The sequence below is a fragment of the Chiloscyllium punctatum genome, chromosome 15, assembly GCF_047496795.1.
Source record: "Chiloscyllium punctatum isolate Juve2018m chromosome 15, sChiPun1.3, whole genome shotgun sequence".
Classification (NCBI taxonomy): domain Eukaryota; kingdom Metazoa; phylum Chordata; class Chondrichthyes; order Orectolobiformes; family Hemiscylliidae; genus Chiloscyllium; species Chiloscyllium punctatum.
In genome coordinates, this window is record NC_092753.1 from 61,627,333 (window position 1) to 61,645,024 (window position 17,692).

General features: G+C 44.4%; 1 protein-coding gene across 2 annotated transcripts in view; it reads right to left on the reverse strand.

Annotated features, from left to right (window-relative positions):
• hsd3b1 (hydroxy-delta-5-steroid dehydrogenase, 3 beta- and steroid delta-isomerase 1) overlaps nucleotides 1–17,692 on the reverse strand; it is a 48,996-nt gene that overhangs the window by 10,784 nt on the left and 20,520 nt on the right. For both annotated transcript variants that reach the window (XM_072585271.1, XM_072585270.1), the window contains exons 4-6: nucleotides 12,852–12,890; nucleotides 11,494–11,613; nucleotides 8,046–8,213 (exon numbers count right to left, since the gene is read on the reverse strand). In XM_072585271.1, coding sequence (XP_072441372.1) covers nucleotides 8,046–8,213; nucleotides 11,494–11,613; nucleotides 12,852–12,890 — 327 coding nt within the window. The remainder of the gene's footprint in view (nucleotides 1–8,045; nucleotides 8,214–11,493; nucleotides 11,614–12,851; nucleotides 12,891–17,692) is intronic.

Genomic DNA, 17,692 nt, shown 5'->3' on the forward strand with positions numbered 1-17,692 from the left:
AGGTCTGTAATTAGCTGGATTATCCCTGCTACCCTTAAACAAGGGGACATCATATGCAATTCTTCAATCCTCTGGGACCTCCCCCCATGATCATGGATGCTACAAAGATATCTGTTAAAGCCCCAGCTATTTCCTCTCTCACTTCCCTCAGTAACCTAGGATAGGTCCCATCTGGGCTCATGCACAACCAGCGCACATTGTCCTCATGCCTGACACAAAACTCCCCAAACAAGTGCTCTACTTCAAGGTCACAATAGAAAGTGATCACTTGAAGGCCAAAGGAAATCCTATAAGGACATTCTGAAAGCTTTCTTAAATAAAAGCAATATCCCCACCAACTAGCTATGAAGAGAGGGTGAGTAGATTAGGATTAGTTTCATTAGAAAAAAGGAGATGGGGGGGGGGGGGGGGGGGGAAGAGACCTGATTGAGGTCTACAAAACCATGAAAGGAATAGACAGGGTGGATAGAGATAAGCTTTTTCCCAGGGTGAGGCTTTCAATAACGAGAGGTTGAGCGTTCAAGGTCAGAGGTGAAAAGTTTAAAGGGGATACACGTGGAAGGTACTTTACACAGAGGGTGGTAGGTGCCTGGAACACATTGCCAGCAGAGGTAGTAGAGGCAGGCACGGTAGATTCATTTAGGGTGCATCTGGACAGATGCATGAGTAGGTGGGGAGCAGAAGGATACGGACGCTTAGGAACTGAGCGATAGGTTTAGACAGTGGATTTGGATCAGCTCAGGCTTGGAGGGTGAAGGGCCTGTTCCTGCGCTGTAAATTTTCTTTGTTCTTCCTTTGTTCTCTTCCACACACACAAGTTGCTTGCCCTAGAACACGCAAACCAGGAAAGAAGCATCTACAAAGATACTAACCTCTCTGAGTGTCACTGACTAGAGTATATGGTGGCCAAGCACAAACAACTGGAAGTGTGCAGAATCTAGGGCATCCTATTCACCTCCAGGAAAAGTAGAAGAGGGAGACAGATAGTGCAGGAGTCTCCTGTGGCTATCCTCATCTCAAGCAAGTATGCTGTTTTGGAAAATGAGGTGATGGGCTCTCAGGAGAATCTAACACGAACAGCCAAGTTTCTGGTACTAAGATTCGCTTGAATATAAGGAAGGGTATGTCAGGTTCCAAGCGATCAATTGTGAAAGGAACTCTCTAGTCTGAGGTACAGACATATATTTCTGCAGTCGACAGTGAGAAATTAGAATGGTGTGTTGTCTCCCTGCTGCCAGGATCAAGGATGTTTTGGAGAGTGTGCAGAATGTTCTCAAAGAGGAGAGGGACCAGCAGGAGGTCATTGTACACATTGGGACTAACGAAATAGGAAGGGAAAAGGATGAGAATCTGAAGGGAGAGTATAGGAAGTTAGGCAAGAATTTAAAAAGGAGGTCCTTGAGGGTAGTAATATCTGGATTACTCCCGGTGCTATGAGATAATGAGGGTAGGAATAGGACAATAGAGTAGATGAATGCTTGGCTGAGGAGTTGGGGGAGGGGTGGAGGGTTCACATTTTTGGATAATTGGAATCCCTTTTGCGGTAGAAGTGACCTGTATAAGAAGGACATATTGCACCTGAATTGGAAGGAGTACTATACTGGCAGGGAGATTTGCTTGAGCTGCTTAGGAGGATTTAAACTAGTAAGGTGGTGGGGGTGGGACCCAGGGAGATAAAGAGGAAAGAGATCACTCTGAGACTGGTACAGTTGGGAAAAGGAGCAAGTCAAACAGTCAGGGAAGGCAGGAACAAAGCAGAGAATGAGGTAGGACTGAGAAATTAAACTGCAATTGTTTCGATGCAAGAGGCCTCACAGGGAAGGCAGGTGAATTCAGGACAGGTCAGGAACATAGGACTGGGAAATCAGAAATTACAGAAACGTGGCTCAGGGATGCATAAGACTGGCAGCTTAATGTTCTAGGAGAAAAATACTAAAGTAAGGATAGCAAGGGGAGCAAGAGAGGAGGGGGAGTGGTGTTTTTGATAAGGGATAGCATTACAGCTGTACTGATGGAGGATATTCCCGGAAATACATCCATGAAGGTTATTTGGGTGGGACTGAGAAAGAAGAAAGGGATGATCACTTTATTGGGATTGTACTATAGACCCCCTCCACCCCAATAGTCAGCGGGAAATTAAGAAACAAATTTGTAAGGAGATATCAGATGTCTGTAAGAATAGTAGGGTGATTATAGTAGGGGATTTTAATTTTCCAAACATAAATTGGGTCTGCCATAGTGTCACGGATTTAGACAGAGAGGAGGTTAAGTGTGTACAAGAATATTTTTTTGATTCAATATGTGGATACTAGAGAAGGAGCAAAACTTGATCTACTCTTGGGAAATGAGAGGTGTTGGGGGGGGGGCGCCAGCAACTGTAATTCTATTGATTTTAAAACAGTCATGGAAAAAGGATAAGGTAAAAACAATGACTGCAGATGCTGAAAATCAAATACTGGATTAGTGGTGCTGGAAGAGCACAGCAGTTCAGGCAGCATCCAACGAGCAGCGAAATCAACGTTTCGGGCAAAAGCCCTTCATCAGGAATAAAGGCAGTGAGCCTGAAGCATGGAGAGATAAGCTAGAGGAGGGTGGGGGTGGGGAGAGAGTAGTATAGAGTACAATGGGTGAGTGGGGGAGGAAATGAAGGTGATAGGTCAAGGAGGAGAGGGTGGAGTGGATAGGTGGAAAAGAAGATAGGCAGGTCGGACAAGTCAAGGAGACAGTAACTGAGCTGGAAGTTTGAAACTAGGATGAGGTGGGGGAAGGGGAAATGAGGAAGCTGTTGAAGTCCACATTGATGCCCTGGGGTTGAAGTGTTCCGAGGCGGAAGATGAGGCGTTCTTCCTCCAGGCGTCTGGTGGTGAGGGAGCGGCGGTGAAGGAGGCCCAGGACCTCCATGTCCTCGGCAGAGTGGGAGGGGGAGTTGAAATGTTGGGCCACGGGGCGGTTTGGTTGATTGGTGCGGGTGTCTCGGAGATGTTCCTGGTCCACACCCCCCTACGACCCACCCTCCCATTCTGGCACTTTCCCCTGCCACCGCAGGAACTGTAAAACCTGTGCCCACACCTCCTCCCTCACCTCTATCCAAGGCCCTAAAGGAGCCTTCCACATCCATCAAAGTTTCACCTGCACATCCACCAATATCATTTATTGTATCCGTTGCTCCCGATGTGGTCTCCTCTATATTGGGGAGACTGGGCGCCTCCTAGCAGAGCGCTTTAGGGAACATCTCTGAGACACCCGCACCAATCAACCAAACCGCCCCGTGGCCCAATATTTCAACTCCCCCTCCCACTCTGCCGAGGACATAGAGGTCCTGGGCCTCCTTCACCGCTGCTCCCTCACCACCAGAGGAGGAAGAACGCCTCATCTTCCGCCTCGGAACACTTCAACCCCAGGGCATCAATGTGGACTTCAACAGCTTCCTCATTTCCCCTTCCCCCACCTCATCCTAGTTTCAAACTTCCAGCTCAGTTACTGTCTCCTTGACTTGTCCGACCTGCCTATCTTCTTTTCCACCTATCCACTCCACCCTCTCCTCCTTGACCTATCACCTTCATCTCCTCCCCCACTCACCCATTGTACTCTATGCTACTCTCTCCCCACCCCCACCCTCCTCTAGCTTATCTCTCCATGCTTCAGGCTCACTGCCTTTATTCCTGATGAAGGGCTTTTGCCCGAAACGTTGATTTCGCTGCTCGTTGGATGCTGCCTGAACTGCTGTGCTCTTCCAGCACCACTAATCCAGTATATGGAAAAAGGATAGACTGGATCTAAAAGTAAAAGGTAAAAGTTAAAGTTACAAACTGGAGGGAGGCTAACTTTGGTGGTATTAGGTAAGAACATTCAAAAGTTGATTGGGGGAATGAATGTTCGCAGGTAAATGGATGGGTGGAAAATAGGAAGCCTTCAAAAATGAGATAACGAGAGTTCAGAAACAGTACGTTCTTGTTAGGGTGAAAGGAAAGGCTGGTAGATATAGGGAATGCTGGATGACTAGAGAAATTTGCTCAAGAAAAGAAGAAAGCATATGTCAGGTATAGACAGCAAAGGTCAAATGAATCCTTAGAAGAGTATAAAGGCAGTAGGAGTATACTGAAGGAGGAAATCAGGAGGGCAAAAAGGGGACATGAGATAGCTTTGGCAAATAGGGTTAAGGAAAATCAAAAGGGATTTTATAAATATATTAAGGACAAAAGGGGAACTAGGGAGAGAATAGTGGCCCTCAAAGATCTGCCTGCACCTGTGGAACTGCAGGTGATGGGGGAGTTACTAAATGAGTATTTTGCATCAGTGTTTACTGTACAGAAGGATATGGAAATACAGAATGTGGGGAAATAGATGGTGACATCTTTCAAAATGCCCCAATTACATAGGACGTGCTAGATGTCTTAAAACCTTAAAGGTGGATAAATGTCCAGAACCTGATCAGTTGTCCCCTACAACTCTGTGAGAAGTCAGGGAAATGATTGCTGGGCCTCTTGCTGAGATATTTGTATCATCGATAGTCACAGGTGAGGTGCCAGAAGACTGGAGGTTGGCTAACATGGTGCCACTATTTAAGTGTGGTGGTAAGGAAAAGCCAAGGAACTGTAGACTACTGAGCCTAACATTGGCGATGGGCAAGTTGTTGGAAAGAATCCTAAGAGACATGATTTACATGTATTTGGAAAAGCATGGACTGATTAGGGATAGTCAACATATGCTTGGGCTTGGGAAATCATGAGTTTTTTGAAGAAGTAACGAAGAGGATTGATGAGGGCAGAGTGGTGGACATGATCTATATGAACATCAGTAAGGTGTTTGACAAGGTTCCTCATGGTAGACTGGTTAGCCAAGTTAGATCACATGGAAGACAGGGAGAATTAGCCATTTGGACACAGAACAGGCTCGAAGATGGAAGCCAGAGGGTAGTGATGGAAGGTTCCTTTTCAGACTGGAGGCCTGTGACAAAGGATTGCTGTCGCGTCCACGTATATGGGATGTGAATATAGGAGGTTATAGTTAGCTAATTTGCAGCTGACACCAAAATTGGAGGTGTAATGGCCAGCAAGGAAAGTTACCTTGGAGAGCAATGGGATGTTGATCAGAATCGACAATGGGCTGAGATGGGGCAGATGGAGTTTAATGTAGATAAATGTGAGGTGCTGCATTTTGGAAAGGGAAATCTTAGCAGGACTTTCTGATACACATAATGGTAAGTCCCGTGGAACAAAGAGAACTTGGAGTACAGGTTCATAGTGGTAAAAACGAGGACTGCAGATGCTGGAAACCTGAGTATGGATTAAAGTGGAACTGGAAAAGCACAGCAGGTCAGGCAGCATCCAAGGAGGAGTAAAATTGACGTTTCGGGCAAAAGCCCTTCAGCAGGAATAGAGGCAGGGAGCCTGCAGGGTGGAGAGAGAAACGAGAGGGGAGTGGGGGTGAGGAGAAAGTAGCATAGAGTACAATAGGTGAATGGGGGTGGGGGTGGATGTGATAGGTCAGAGAGGAGGGTGGGGGAAGGTAGCAAAGGGTACAGTGGGTGAATGGGGGTGGGGATGAAGGTGATAGGTCAGAGAGAGGAGGGTGGAGTGGATAGGTGCAAAGGAAGATTGGCAGGTAGGACAGGTCATGGTGCTGAGCTGGAACGTTGGAACTGGTGTAAGGTGGAGGGAGAGGGGAAATGAGGAAACTGGTGAAGTCCACATTGATGCCCTGGGGTTGAAGCGTTCCGAGGCAGATAATGAGGCGTTCTTCCTCCAGGCGTCGGTTGGTGAGGGAGTGGTGGTGGAGGAGGCCCAGGATCTGCATGTCCTTGGCAGAGTGGGAGGGGGAGTTGAAATGCTGGGCCACAGGACGGTGGGGATGATTGGTGGGGGCATCCCGGAGACGTTCCCTAAAGTGCTCTGCACGGAGGCGTCCAGTCTCCCCAATGTAGAGGAGACCGCATCGGGAGCAACGGATACAGTAAATGACATTGGTGGATGTGCAGATAAAACATTTGATGGATGTGGAAGGCTCCTTTGGGGCCTTGGATGGAGGTGAGGGAGGAGATGTGGGCACAGGTTTTGCAATTCCTGCGGTGGCAGGGGAAGGTGCCAGGACGGAAGGGTGGGTTGTTGGGGGGTGTGGACCTGACCAGGTGGTCACGGAGGGAACGGTCTTTGCGGAAAGCGGAAAGGGGTGGGGAGGGAAATATATCTCTGGTGGTGGGGTGCTTTTGGAGGTGGCGGAAATGTCGGCGAATGATGCAGTTTATGCGAAGGTTGGTAGGGTGGAAGGTGAGCACCGGGGGTTCTATCCTTGTTACGGTTGGAGGGGTGGGGTTCAAGGGCGGGATGTGGATGAGATGTGTTGGAGGGCTACTTTAACCACGTGGGAAGGGAAATTGCGGTCTCTAAAGAAGGAGGCCATCTGGTGTGTTCTGTGGTGGAACTGGTCCTCCTGGGAGCAGATACGGTGGAGGCAGAGAAATTGGGAATATGGGATGGCATTTTTGCAGGGGGTAGGGTGTGAAGAGGTGTAATCAAGGTAGCTGTGGGAGTTGGTGGGTTCGTAAAAAATGTCAGTGTCAAGTCGGTCATCATTAATGAAGATAGAGCGGTCCAGGAAGGGGTGGGAGGTGTCAGAGATGGTCCAGGTGAATTTTAGGTCAGGGTGGAATGTGTTGGTGAAGTTGATGAATTGCTCAACCTCCTCAAGTGAGCACGAGGTGGCGCCAATGCAGTCATCAATGTAGCAGAGGAAGAGGTGGGGAGTGATGCCAGTGTAACTACAGAAGATTGTCTATTCTACGTAGCCAACAAAGAGACAGGCATAGATGGGGCCCATACGGGTGCCCATGGCTACCCCTTTGGTCTGGAAAAAATGGGCGGATTCGAAGGAGAAATTGTTAAGGGTGAGGACCAGTTCAGCCAAACGAATGAGTGTGTCAGTGGAAGGGTACTGTTGGGGATGTCGGGAGAGGAAGAAATGGAGGGCTTGGAAGCCCTGGTCAAGGCGGATGGAGGTGTAGAAGGATTGGATATCCATGGTGAAGATGAGGCGTTGAGGGCCTGGGAAACGGACGTCTTGGAGGAGGTCGAGAGCGTGGGTGGTGTCTCGAACGTATGTGGGGAGTTCCTGGACTAGGAGGGAATAGGACAGTGTCGAGGTAAGTAGAGATGAGTTCAGTGGGGCAGGAGCATGCTGAGACAATGGATCAGCCAGGGTGGTCAGGCTTGTGGATCTTGGGAAGGAGGTAGAATCAGGCAGTGCGGGATTCCCGGAATATGAGGTTGGAAGCTGTGGGTGGGAGATCTCCTGAAGTGATGAGGTTCTGTACGGTCTGGGAGATAACGGTTTGGTGATGGGGAGTGGCGTCATGGTCGAGGGGGCGGGAGGAGGAGGTGTCTACGAATTGGCACCTGGCTTCAGCAGTGTAGAGGTCAGTGCGCCAAACTACCACTGCACCCCCTTTATCCGCTGGCTTGACGGTGAGGTTGGGATTGGAGCAGAGGGAGTGGAGGGCTGCGCGTTGTGAGGGTGAGAGGTTGGAGTTGAGGAGGGGGTAGACAGGTTGAGGCGGTTAATGTCTCGGCGGCAGTCAAAAATGAGGAGATCGAGGGCGGGTAATAGGCCAGCACTGAGTGTCCAGGTGGATGGAGTGTGTTGGAGGTGGGTGAAGGAGTCACAGGCTCCGCCCCCACTCCCAGCTGCACACCCACACCAGGTCCTACCACCCAGCCCTGCCGAGTTTTATCCATCCCCCCAGACCTCCCCCTTACAGAGGATAAACGATCAGTCCTCAGCAAAGGCCTTCCCTTTGTCCCCCTCCACCCATGCATCAATGAATTTAATACACGCCGTGACGTCGAACACTTCTTCTGTCACCTCCGCCTCCAAGCTTACTTTTACAATCGGGACTCCCGCCCACCTCCCGAGGACCCCTTCACCCACCTCCAACACACTCCATCCGCCTGGACACCCCGCACTGGCCTATTACCCGCCTTTGAACTCTTCATTTCCAACTGCCGCCGAGATATTAACCTTCAATGCCTTGGTTTTAATTCAACTTGTACCTTTAACATTGACGGCTTCTAGCTCTTCATTGCTTATGTAACCCCAGACGTCAATCACAGAAGCAGTGTGAATAACACAGGTGACTCCTTCGCAGGCTGTTTGCAGGACCTCTTTATCTCTCACATCTCCGATAAAAGCTGTCACCTTAATTCGACCTCCAGTCAATGCTGAGAAACAATGTTTTAAAAAGAAACAAAAACATACCATTAGATCTATTGAAATCATATTCACACATTGTTGTCTAGACATTAAAACTTGAACTTCTTCAAGCCGTTCTGAAAGACAACAAATAGAACTGAAGAATTAAGAGGGGAAAGAAATAAAAAAAAAGACTTATTTAATTGGCTTATACATAATTTGGTATTTATCTTCTTGCTTCTTTCAGATCACCCAAATTACCTACTTTCTTTGTGAATTTCTCAATATATACCTCCCCTATGCCCACGCATAGTCCAATGATAAGCTAATCTATTTCTTAGCACCAGCAGGATTATTGGCAGAGATCTGACAAAAAGTGTGTACTAATTCACTCAATATGGGATTATGTATGGTGCTAAGGCAGTCAGGGAAAGACAGAAAACAACTAAACATTTGACCAAAATCACAACATTTAAAAACAATTGCCTCCATTTCAAGTTCTCTTCAGACTGGAATTTACATACCTAAGACAATCTTACAGCTTTAGAAGTTAAGTGAGTTAACTTATTGACTGTATCTTCCAGAACTTTCTGAAGAAGTGGTGGATGTGCGTACAATTACAACACTTTAAAGACATTTGGATAAGTACATGAATAGGAAAGGCTTTGAGGGACGTGGGCCAGGAGCAGGCAGGTGGGACTAGTTTTGTCTGGTATTATGTCTGGCTTGGACTGGTTGGACTGAACTGTCTGTTTCCGTGCTGTTTGACTCTATCACTCTAAAAAGTAGTTATGTCTAAAGTCATAGAAGGACTAGCAAAACAGTGATTCTAGCAAACACAAAGGTTACAAAGTGCAATATTTTCTACCTATTTTCTGATTGTTAGATTCTGAAACAGTGTCTGTGGCATGTGCATGATCTTTTGGAGGAAATTACCTGATTCTATGTTTCTGAATGCAGAGAAACTCTACACAAAGCATGCAGAATAGGGAGATTTTTTTGTCTAAATTGGATGCAGATTACTGGAGCTAGGAAGTGATTCTGAGCAGATCTATATAAGAAAGGGATACAGGCTATTTGTACTGCACAATCAGTAAGGAACATGGTCAATATGTCTGCAGGTGGTCATGAAGATCCCGGTCTTGAAGAACCTAGATGCCAAGCTGCAGACTGTACCATTTCAGCCTTAGCAACTGCAGCCTGGTCTGACTGCTGGGCAACTGAGAGTTACGGGCAGAGTGGAAGGACAAATTCTGTCATCATGAGGAAGAATCTGCTGTCATGATGAAGATGGGGTCACTGCCACTCCCTTGTGGACAGCAATCCGAGTGTTTTGATTTAGGATAGACTTCTGGATTGCTGTGACTACCCACAATCTCCTTTACACATTGGAATCCATAGCTCTTAAAGCAGCAATGTGGGCTTAGTTGGCTTGAAATTAGGCATGGAAGGCACAGAGCTGAGATTTCATGCACTTAGCACTTAGACATTGGGAGGCCATTGTTGGTGTAGCAATGAAAGCTGCAATGTTGGCCACCTGAGAGTGAATCTTGTTTTAGCGCCACATATGCTAACAGAGCTGGCCTCTATTTACAAGTTGCATGTGACAATGTTTGGAAGTTTCTAATTAGTTTCACAACACAACATGCACTTTGTTATGCAAACGCAATAGCACTGTTCTGTAGATTGCTTCATCAAAGTGTTAATCTAAATTGATGGCCTCACCCTTCAGTGAACTGGTACTTATGCCAACCTTATCAACTGGCCTGACTGTAAGCCATTTATGCCAATGTCTCTCCACTTCTAAGCTATCCTTTGAATTGCATGTAGTACCAATGTCTGAGGTGATAGATACGAGTGAAAATGTATTTTCTTTATCACCATTTTTTGGCTGTTATTCTTGGCTTCTTAAATGGAAAAGACAGGAGGTTAAGGGGATGTGTGAAGGGCAAAATAGAAAGGAATACACATTTACACCATTTGCAGGTAATAAATCATAAGAGAATAGGAATGTGAGGCAAGTAGGATATGAAGAGGATGATTTTAATTTAGGGTACGATCACCTTCAGTAGTTTAGCCTTGTTGTAAGTTCAGATGTACTTCTTACATTTAGGGTTTGCACAAATTTAGTTGCCACTTTTCAGTCACAGAAACACTGAATGCCACATATCAATGTCAATTGAAATACAGCCATTAACCAACCTCCATGCTCTGTATGAACATTAGAAACACTTCTTCTCAAATCAATTGCTCTCAGAAATGTTACATTATGTTTTGGGATACACTCTGAATTGCCCTGGTTTTGCTGCAAAACAATTCTCAAGTTATACCAATGGAAATGACTACATTTGTTTTGCGACTGTTTCTCCTCTCCTGAAGCACCAACTCATAGTGAAACATGTTTCCATGTTAAAGGAACAAGGAAAACCTTATGGCACAAAAAAGTCATTTGTCCATTACGTCTGCATCTACAACAACTTAAAGTATAGGCTCAGCCAGGGAGTTTTGACAGATTATTCCAAATCTAATTCCTGTGCTTATCAATTATTCACATTTTCTACTTATGCATGATGGCATCTAATCATGAGCAAGAACTCTGTGTGATTTTACCTCTGGATCACAGAATTGCAATTGCACTATCTGTAACGCCTGCTATTTCAGTAATACGTGCTCACTGAAACACAAACCTGACAATGATCTGGGTTGTCTTTTGGTTACAGGTCATTAACATGCTGTGTAGAGGATTTACTAAGGGCCATCAGGACAGCTACAGTAGCAGTAGCAGCTTAGAATTCTGTGCATTCTGCATAATCCAAGCAACAGAATGCAATGCAGATCTGACACAAAAACTCTTGCCCGCAATCAAATTTTAAAGTTGATTTTTGATAACAAGAAATAAAGAGTTTCTCTGCTTCTACTCATTTTTCCAAATTCTGCTGTTTTTGAGGTAATTTCAAATATCATTCAGGTCCTTCCTGTGCCAAGGAGTTGGTTAATTGACACCTCACAGTTCTAAACTAAAAGCAGAATGTCAGCAAAGTGTTACTTAAATTAAAACCAAAGTCCTTCAGACCATTCAGAAATACAGCAAAGCTTGCTGTTAAAACTCCAGTTTATACGAGTTATATTTAGTCTTTTTCAAGACAAAAACTTCCTTTTAGTAGACTTTAAATTAAATAATCTTATATTAATTTTCTGTAATTTTATAGGAGTTTTACAGTAATTTGCACATTATGGCACTTTTTGTGTCAGCAAGTATTATTACAATGAGTAATAAGTGTATTTAACAGAACCACTCATGACACATACCTTGCAAATCTTCTACAAATGCCTGTTCTATCACTTTATCCAATATCCTGATTTCTGAGAGATTTTCTTCAATCAGAAGTTTTATGATTTCTTGACCAAGAAATCCGTTGCCTCCTGTAACTAGAAAGATCTCTCCATTAGCAGGCATCATGTTAATACAGAGTGTACTTTAAGTGTTGTGAACTGAATCTTGAATCAAAATTCTGACTCTACTGTGTAGTGGCTGGTAACCACATTTTATACGTCTGCATTAACCTTGAAAACATGCTGATACAGATACTTGAATAGCAATGATTTATAAACTGTGTTCAGTTATTTGAGAATTGCTACATCCATTATCCTATTTATTCATTTTGAGGTTATCAGCAAGGATGCATTATTCCATAAATATCCATAAAATTCATGGTCACAATAGATAATACATGTAAATTTGCTCAATAAAGGAAATATGAAACAAATGTGAATCATTTTTAGATGTAATAGTTCTACTTTAAAATACTGCTGCAGAACTCCATCAGAAATTGGTTTCAGACAGCCTATCAAGATACTATCAAGAGTCAGGCCTGGTACCATTCCATCTCCTTCTTGCTCCACAGCAATAATTATTTTAAGTTAACTTTTACTGGTAGTCCCCAGTGATCATGTGATAATCTTTAAGGGTTATTTTTAAATCCAAAAACTTTCCATCCATTTCTCATCTGGACAAAGGACGATCACCGACTGAAATTCCAGGAAGAACCCAAGCAGCTCCACTGTCATCCAAAGTTTCCTCAATGCAGCATTGAGATACTAAGTATTGAGTTTGTAAAGGGAAGACTGGCTCACATATAACAAAAGACATTTGAACATTTCTGTTTTGATGATTCCAAGAAAGGTCTGGCTGATATGACTTCTGAGTTTCCAATAAAGAATTGTCTAAGGTCTGAACAATGGAAAGCTCAGTGCTCGCATCCCAGAAAATTCCCATCCCCCCACAACAAATTAGCTGCTCCAGAAACAGCATGCCTTAAAAAGCACAGGCCTTCTGGCACTAATGGGCTGACACTTTTCAACTCCACCAACACTGCACATTTTCAGGTAGAATTTAAACATTTTCATAAGACCATAATATTTAGCAGCAAGATGTAGGCCATGTGCCTCAATAAGTCTGTTCTGCTATTCAATCTGAAAATCCTCAATGCAACTCTGTTGCCGTTTTTTATATAAATTGTGAATCTTCTATTGAATAAACATTTGCCTGTCTTAACCTTAAATACACTTAATGACCAAGCCTTGACCGCCCTCTGCAGTAAAGATTTGCTATCGTCAGAGAAAACCATTCCTCCATTTGGCCTAATTATTTAATGAGTTGATCTTACCTTCATTCCAGCAGAGATCTTGATTAAAGCTATCCACATCTGGAAGAAACATAAAATGTAAACAGATTAAATTTAAGTAAGATGAAGGGTTTAACGGTATGAGGTCTAAATGCTGGCAAATGGACCAAGGTCAGATTGAAATGTTTGGTTGGCGCGACGAATTGAACCAAAGCATCTGTTTTTGTGCTGTATGACTCTGACTCTATCTCGGTCTTACTCTGAGATTATGGTCTGGTTCAAGACTCTCCTACAGGGAAAAACAGAATGTTATAGTTTTAATAATATTGCCTCTCATTTTCCTAAATCCCAACGAGTACAGGCCTACCTATTGAACCTTTCTTCATAAGAAAATCCTTCCATACTCTGGATCAATCAAGCGAACCTTCTTGGCACTATCTCCAAAGCTAGAGCATCAGAGGCTGAGAAATGACCAGATAGAAGTACATAAAATTACAGGGAGCATGGATAGTCAGAGTCTTTTTCCCAGGTTGGAAATGTAAAATACTGAGGGCTATAGTTTTAAGGAGAGAGAGGGAAATGTTTAAAGGAGATGTGCGAGGCACATTTTTTCACACTTACCACAGGTGGTAAGTGCCTGGAATACACTGCCAGGGGAGGTGATAGAAGCAGATAAGAAAGCAACATTTAAGAGGCATTTAGACAGACATATGAACAAGCAGGAAACACAGAAATGCAGACCATAGAGATGGAATTAGTTTAAAATGGCATTATGGGCAGTGCCAACATGGTAGGCCAAAGGGCCTGTTCCTGTGCTGTACTGTTCTACGTGCGATGTTCTACATGCCATATATCTTTCCTTAGTATGGGAACCAAAACCATTCACAGTATTCCAGGTGAGGTCCAATTATTGCCTTGCACAGTTTTAACGAGACTTCCCTATTTTTATATCTATTCCCTTTGAAATAAAGACCAGCAGTCCCTTCGTTCTCCACATTACCCACTGACTGTGGATGCTAACTTTTTGTGATTTATCAATGTAAACCCTCAGTACAGCAGACTTCTGCAGCTGTTCTCTGTTTAAATAATATTCAGTTGCTCTGTTCTTCCAACCAAAGTGCAAAACCTCACATTTTTCCACATTATATTCAATCTGCCAAATTTCTGCTGACTGACTTAAGATTTAGGTACAGGAATAGCCTTTTCGGCCCCTTAAACCATCTCTGCCATTCACTAAGATTGCAGCTGATCTGATATTCCTCATTTTCATTTTCCTGTGCTTTTCCCTATATCCTCGATTCCCCAACTGATCAAGAATCTATTTATCTCATTAAATACACACAAGGACTCTGCTCCCACAGCTCTCTGTGACAAGCAGTTCCAAAGATAATCAGCCTTCTGAAAGAAGAAATTCCTCCTCATCTCACTTGGTGCACTTTTATACTGAGACAATGCCCTCCAATCCTAGATTTTTCCATGAGGGGAAGCGTCTTCTTGACATTTACACTGTCAAGTCTCCTATTTGTTTCAATGGAGATAATTTCTTATTTTTTTCTTTCCAGTGAGTAAAGTCACAACCTATTTATGATTTGGAGATGCCACCACAGTGGATCACTGCAGGGAAGTTGATTGTCAACTTATCGGACCACACCCTTCGACTGGAAGAGACTGAAGTCCTGAGCAGGGGTCTCATTTTCTGCCCCACCACCAAAATGGACCCCTTGGTTCTTGCAGCAGACACAGAGGAATTCATCAGACAAATGAGACTCTGGGAACTCTTTCAAGGTGCCAGCAGTGATCCCAACAAGCCTACTGACAAACTGGAACAGTCATCACAGGGATCCGTAGAGAAGTGACCAAAGAAGGAGTCAACTTGGACCCCACCAGAGGGCCGTTGCCCTGGGCTTGACATGTATGCTCAAACCATCAGGAAATTTTTAAATGCCAGCTTCATCAGCTGTACTCACAAGGTAGAGCAAATCATCACCCATTCACAATGCAATGCCATCCATGTTCTCAAAACCAATCACAACATTGTCATCAAACCAGCAGATAAAGGAGGAGCCATCGTCATTCAGAATAGAACAGATTACTGCAAGGAAGAGTACTGACAACAGAACAACCAGGAACCCTACAGGCAACTACCGGCTGATCTGACCAAAGAGCACACCGTGAACTAAACACATTGATCAGGACTCTGGATGAAGTCCTTCAGAGTTCCCTACGCACCCTCATCCCACATAGGCGTAGGCAACTTCTCCTGCCTTCCAAAGATACATAAAAGCTAATACACCAGGACGTCCTATCGTATCTGGCAATGGGACCCTGTGTGAGAACCTCTCTGGCTATGTCGAAGGCATCTTGAAACTCATTGTACAGGGGACCCCCAGCTTCTTTTGTGACACTATGGATTTCTTACAGAAATTCAGCCCCACGGACTAATCAAACCAGGAAAATTCCTCATCACAATGGATGTTTCAGCACTCAACACCAACTACTGCCAATCTCCGAACACCATCCTACAACTTATTCGCTTTATCCTCGATCATAATGTCTTCACCTTTGACAACCAGTTCTTTATCCAGACACGTGGAACAGCCATGGGGACGAAACTTGCACCCCAATATGCCAACACCTTTACGCACCAGTTCAAACAAGACTTCCTCTCTCCGCAGGACCTCCAACTAACATTAAAACCAGGTACACTGACATTTTCTTCCTCTGGACCCATGGCGAGGAGTCGCTGATAAAACTACACAGTGATATCAACAAGTCTCATCCCACCATCAAACTCACCATGGACTACTCTCTACTATCTGTCTTATTCTTGGACACATGCATCTCCATCAAGGATGGGCACCTCAGTATCACACTCTACTGCAAACCCAAAGACAACCTCACAATGCTACACTTCTCCAGCTTCCACCCAAAACATATTAGAACAGCCATTCCCTACGGACAAGCCCTACACATACTGTTCAGATGAGGAAGAATGTGACAGGCACCTGGAAATACTCAGGGATACTCTCATAAAAATGGGGTACGATGTTCAACTCATCGACCGCCAGTTCCAACGTGTCACAGCAAGGAACCGTAATGACCTCCTCAGGAGACAGACAGGTGTTGCAACCAACAGGGCACCCTTCGTTGTCCAATACTTCCCAGGAGCCGGAAAACTATGCCATGTTCTTTGTGGCTTGCAACACATTATCAATGAGGATTAACACGTCGCCAAAACATTCCCCACACCTCCACGGCTTGCCTTTAAACAACCACCAAGCCTCAAACATACCATTGTTCATAGCAAACTTCCCGGCTTTCAGGACAACTCCATACAACCCTGTCACGGTAGGCGCTGCAAGATGTGTCAGAGTGTGGACATGGATATCACCATTACACGTGGGGACACCTCCCATCATGTACATGGCAGATACTCATGTGACTCAGCCAACGTTGCTCATCTCATACACTGCAGGCAAGGATGCCCTGAGGCATGGTACACTGGTGAAACCGAGCAGAGGCTACTGCAACAGATGAATGGGCACTGCACAACAATTAACAGACAGGAGTGTTCCCTCCCAGTTGGAGAACATTTCAGTGGTCCAGGATATTGACCTCAGACCTTCAGGTGACCATCCTCCAAGGCAGACTTCGGGACAGGCAGCAGCAAAACGTGGCCGAGCAGAGGTTGATAGCTAAGTTTGGTACCCAAAGGGGGGGCCTCAACCGGGACCTTGAGTTCATGTCACACTACAAGTGACCACCATTGCACTATACACACATACAGACACTCCTACACACTCTGCTACACACACACACAGACACTCCTATACACAGTCACGCACACAGACATCACACACACTCCCACACTCACACATGCACTCTCTCACAGACTTCGACTGCTTTACACTCACACATACATATATACATTCTCTCTGACAGACACTCACAATCCCCCAGCCCAGACACACACACATACACACATACGTTTGTGGGGTGAATTTGTACTTGCTGAGTTACATTGTACTTTGCTTAAAAACTGCATGTATCCATGTAACTCTGTTAACTCAGATTAGAATCAGTCTAAACATTATGGCACAGACAACAGAATACAGGGCGAACACCTTCAACACATTATGTGGGCTCATACCAATTGTTAAAGTTAACCTGAGAATGTAACTTTTTAAAAAAGTGTTGTGATTTACATATGAATGTGAGAGCAAGAATGTAAAGAGTGTGCTTGAGGAAGTATGTGTGAGCGAGCAAATAAGAGAATGTGAGTGAGTTGAGTGCATACAAGCATGAGGGTGTGATTGAGAATGAGTGACAGTAATAAAAATAATTTTGAGAGAGGGTAAGTTCAAGAGTGTGTAAACAAGATTTAGTGAATGTGTTTAAAAGTATATTTGACAGTATGTTTAAGGCAGAATGTTTGAGAAAGTGTGTGAAAGGATATGAAAATTAGAAAAGGGTGTATGATTGAGTGTGTAAATGATTGTGAGAAAAAATAAAAGACAGAGAGGAAGTATGTGTGAGTGAAAGAGGGAGCAAGTGTGAAAGTGACTGAAGAAGACAAAGTGAAAGGGAACTCTCAGATTGATGGAACACAGGCACACACACTTCTCCATCCTCCCCTCTCACCAAAAACCCATCCATTACGTCAAGCTAGAAGAAGAAAACCCACACTGAAAGCCAACCTGCATCTGTCCTCCATTCTTGGATAAATGCTGCAAGGACAGTTTGGAGTGTATGCCACTTAAAGACAAAAAAGGTTGTATTAGCTAAGTCTATTATCTTCTGGCATTTTTAAATGCCCCTTGTTATTGATAACTCTTGTTAAAACTGATCAATTTATTGCTTTGAAAATTTTTGCTTGAAGTGTG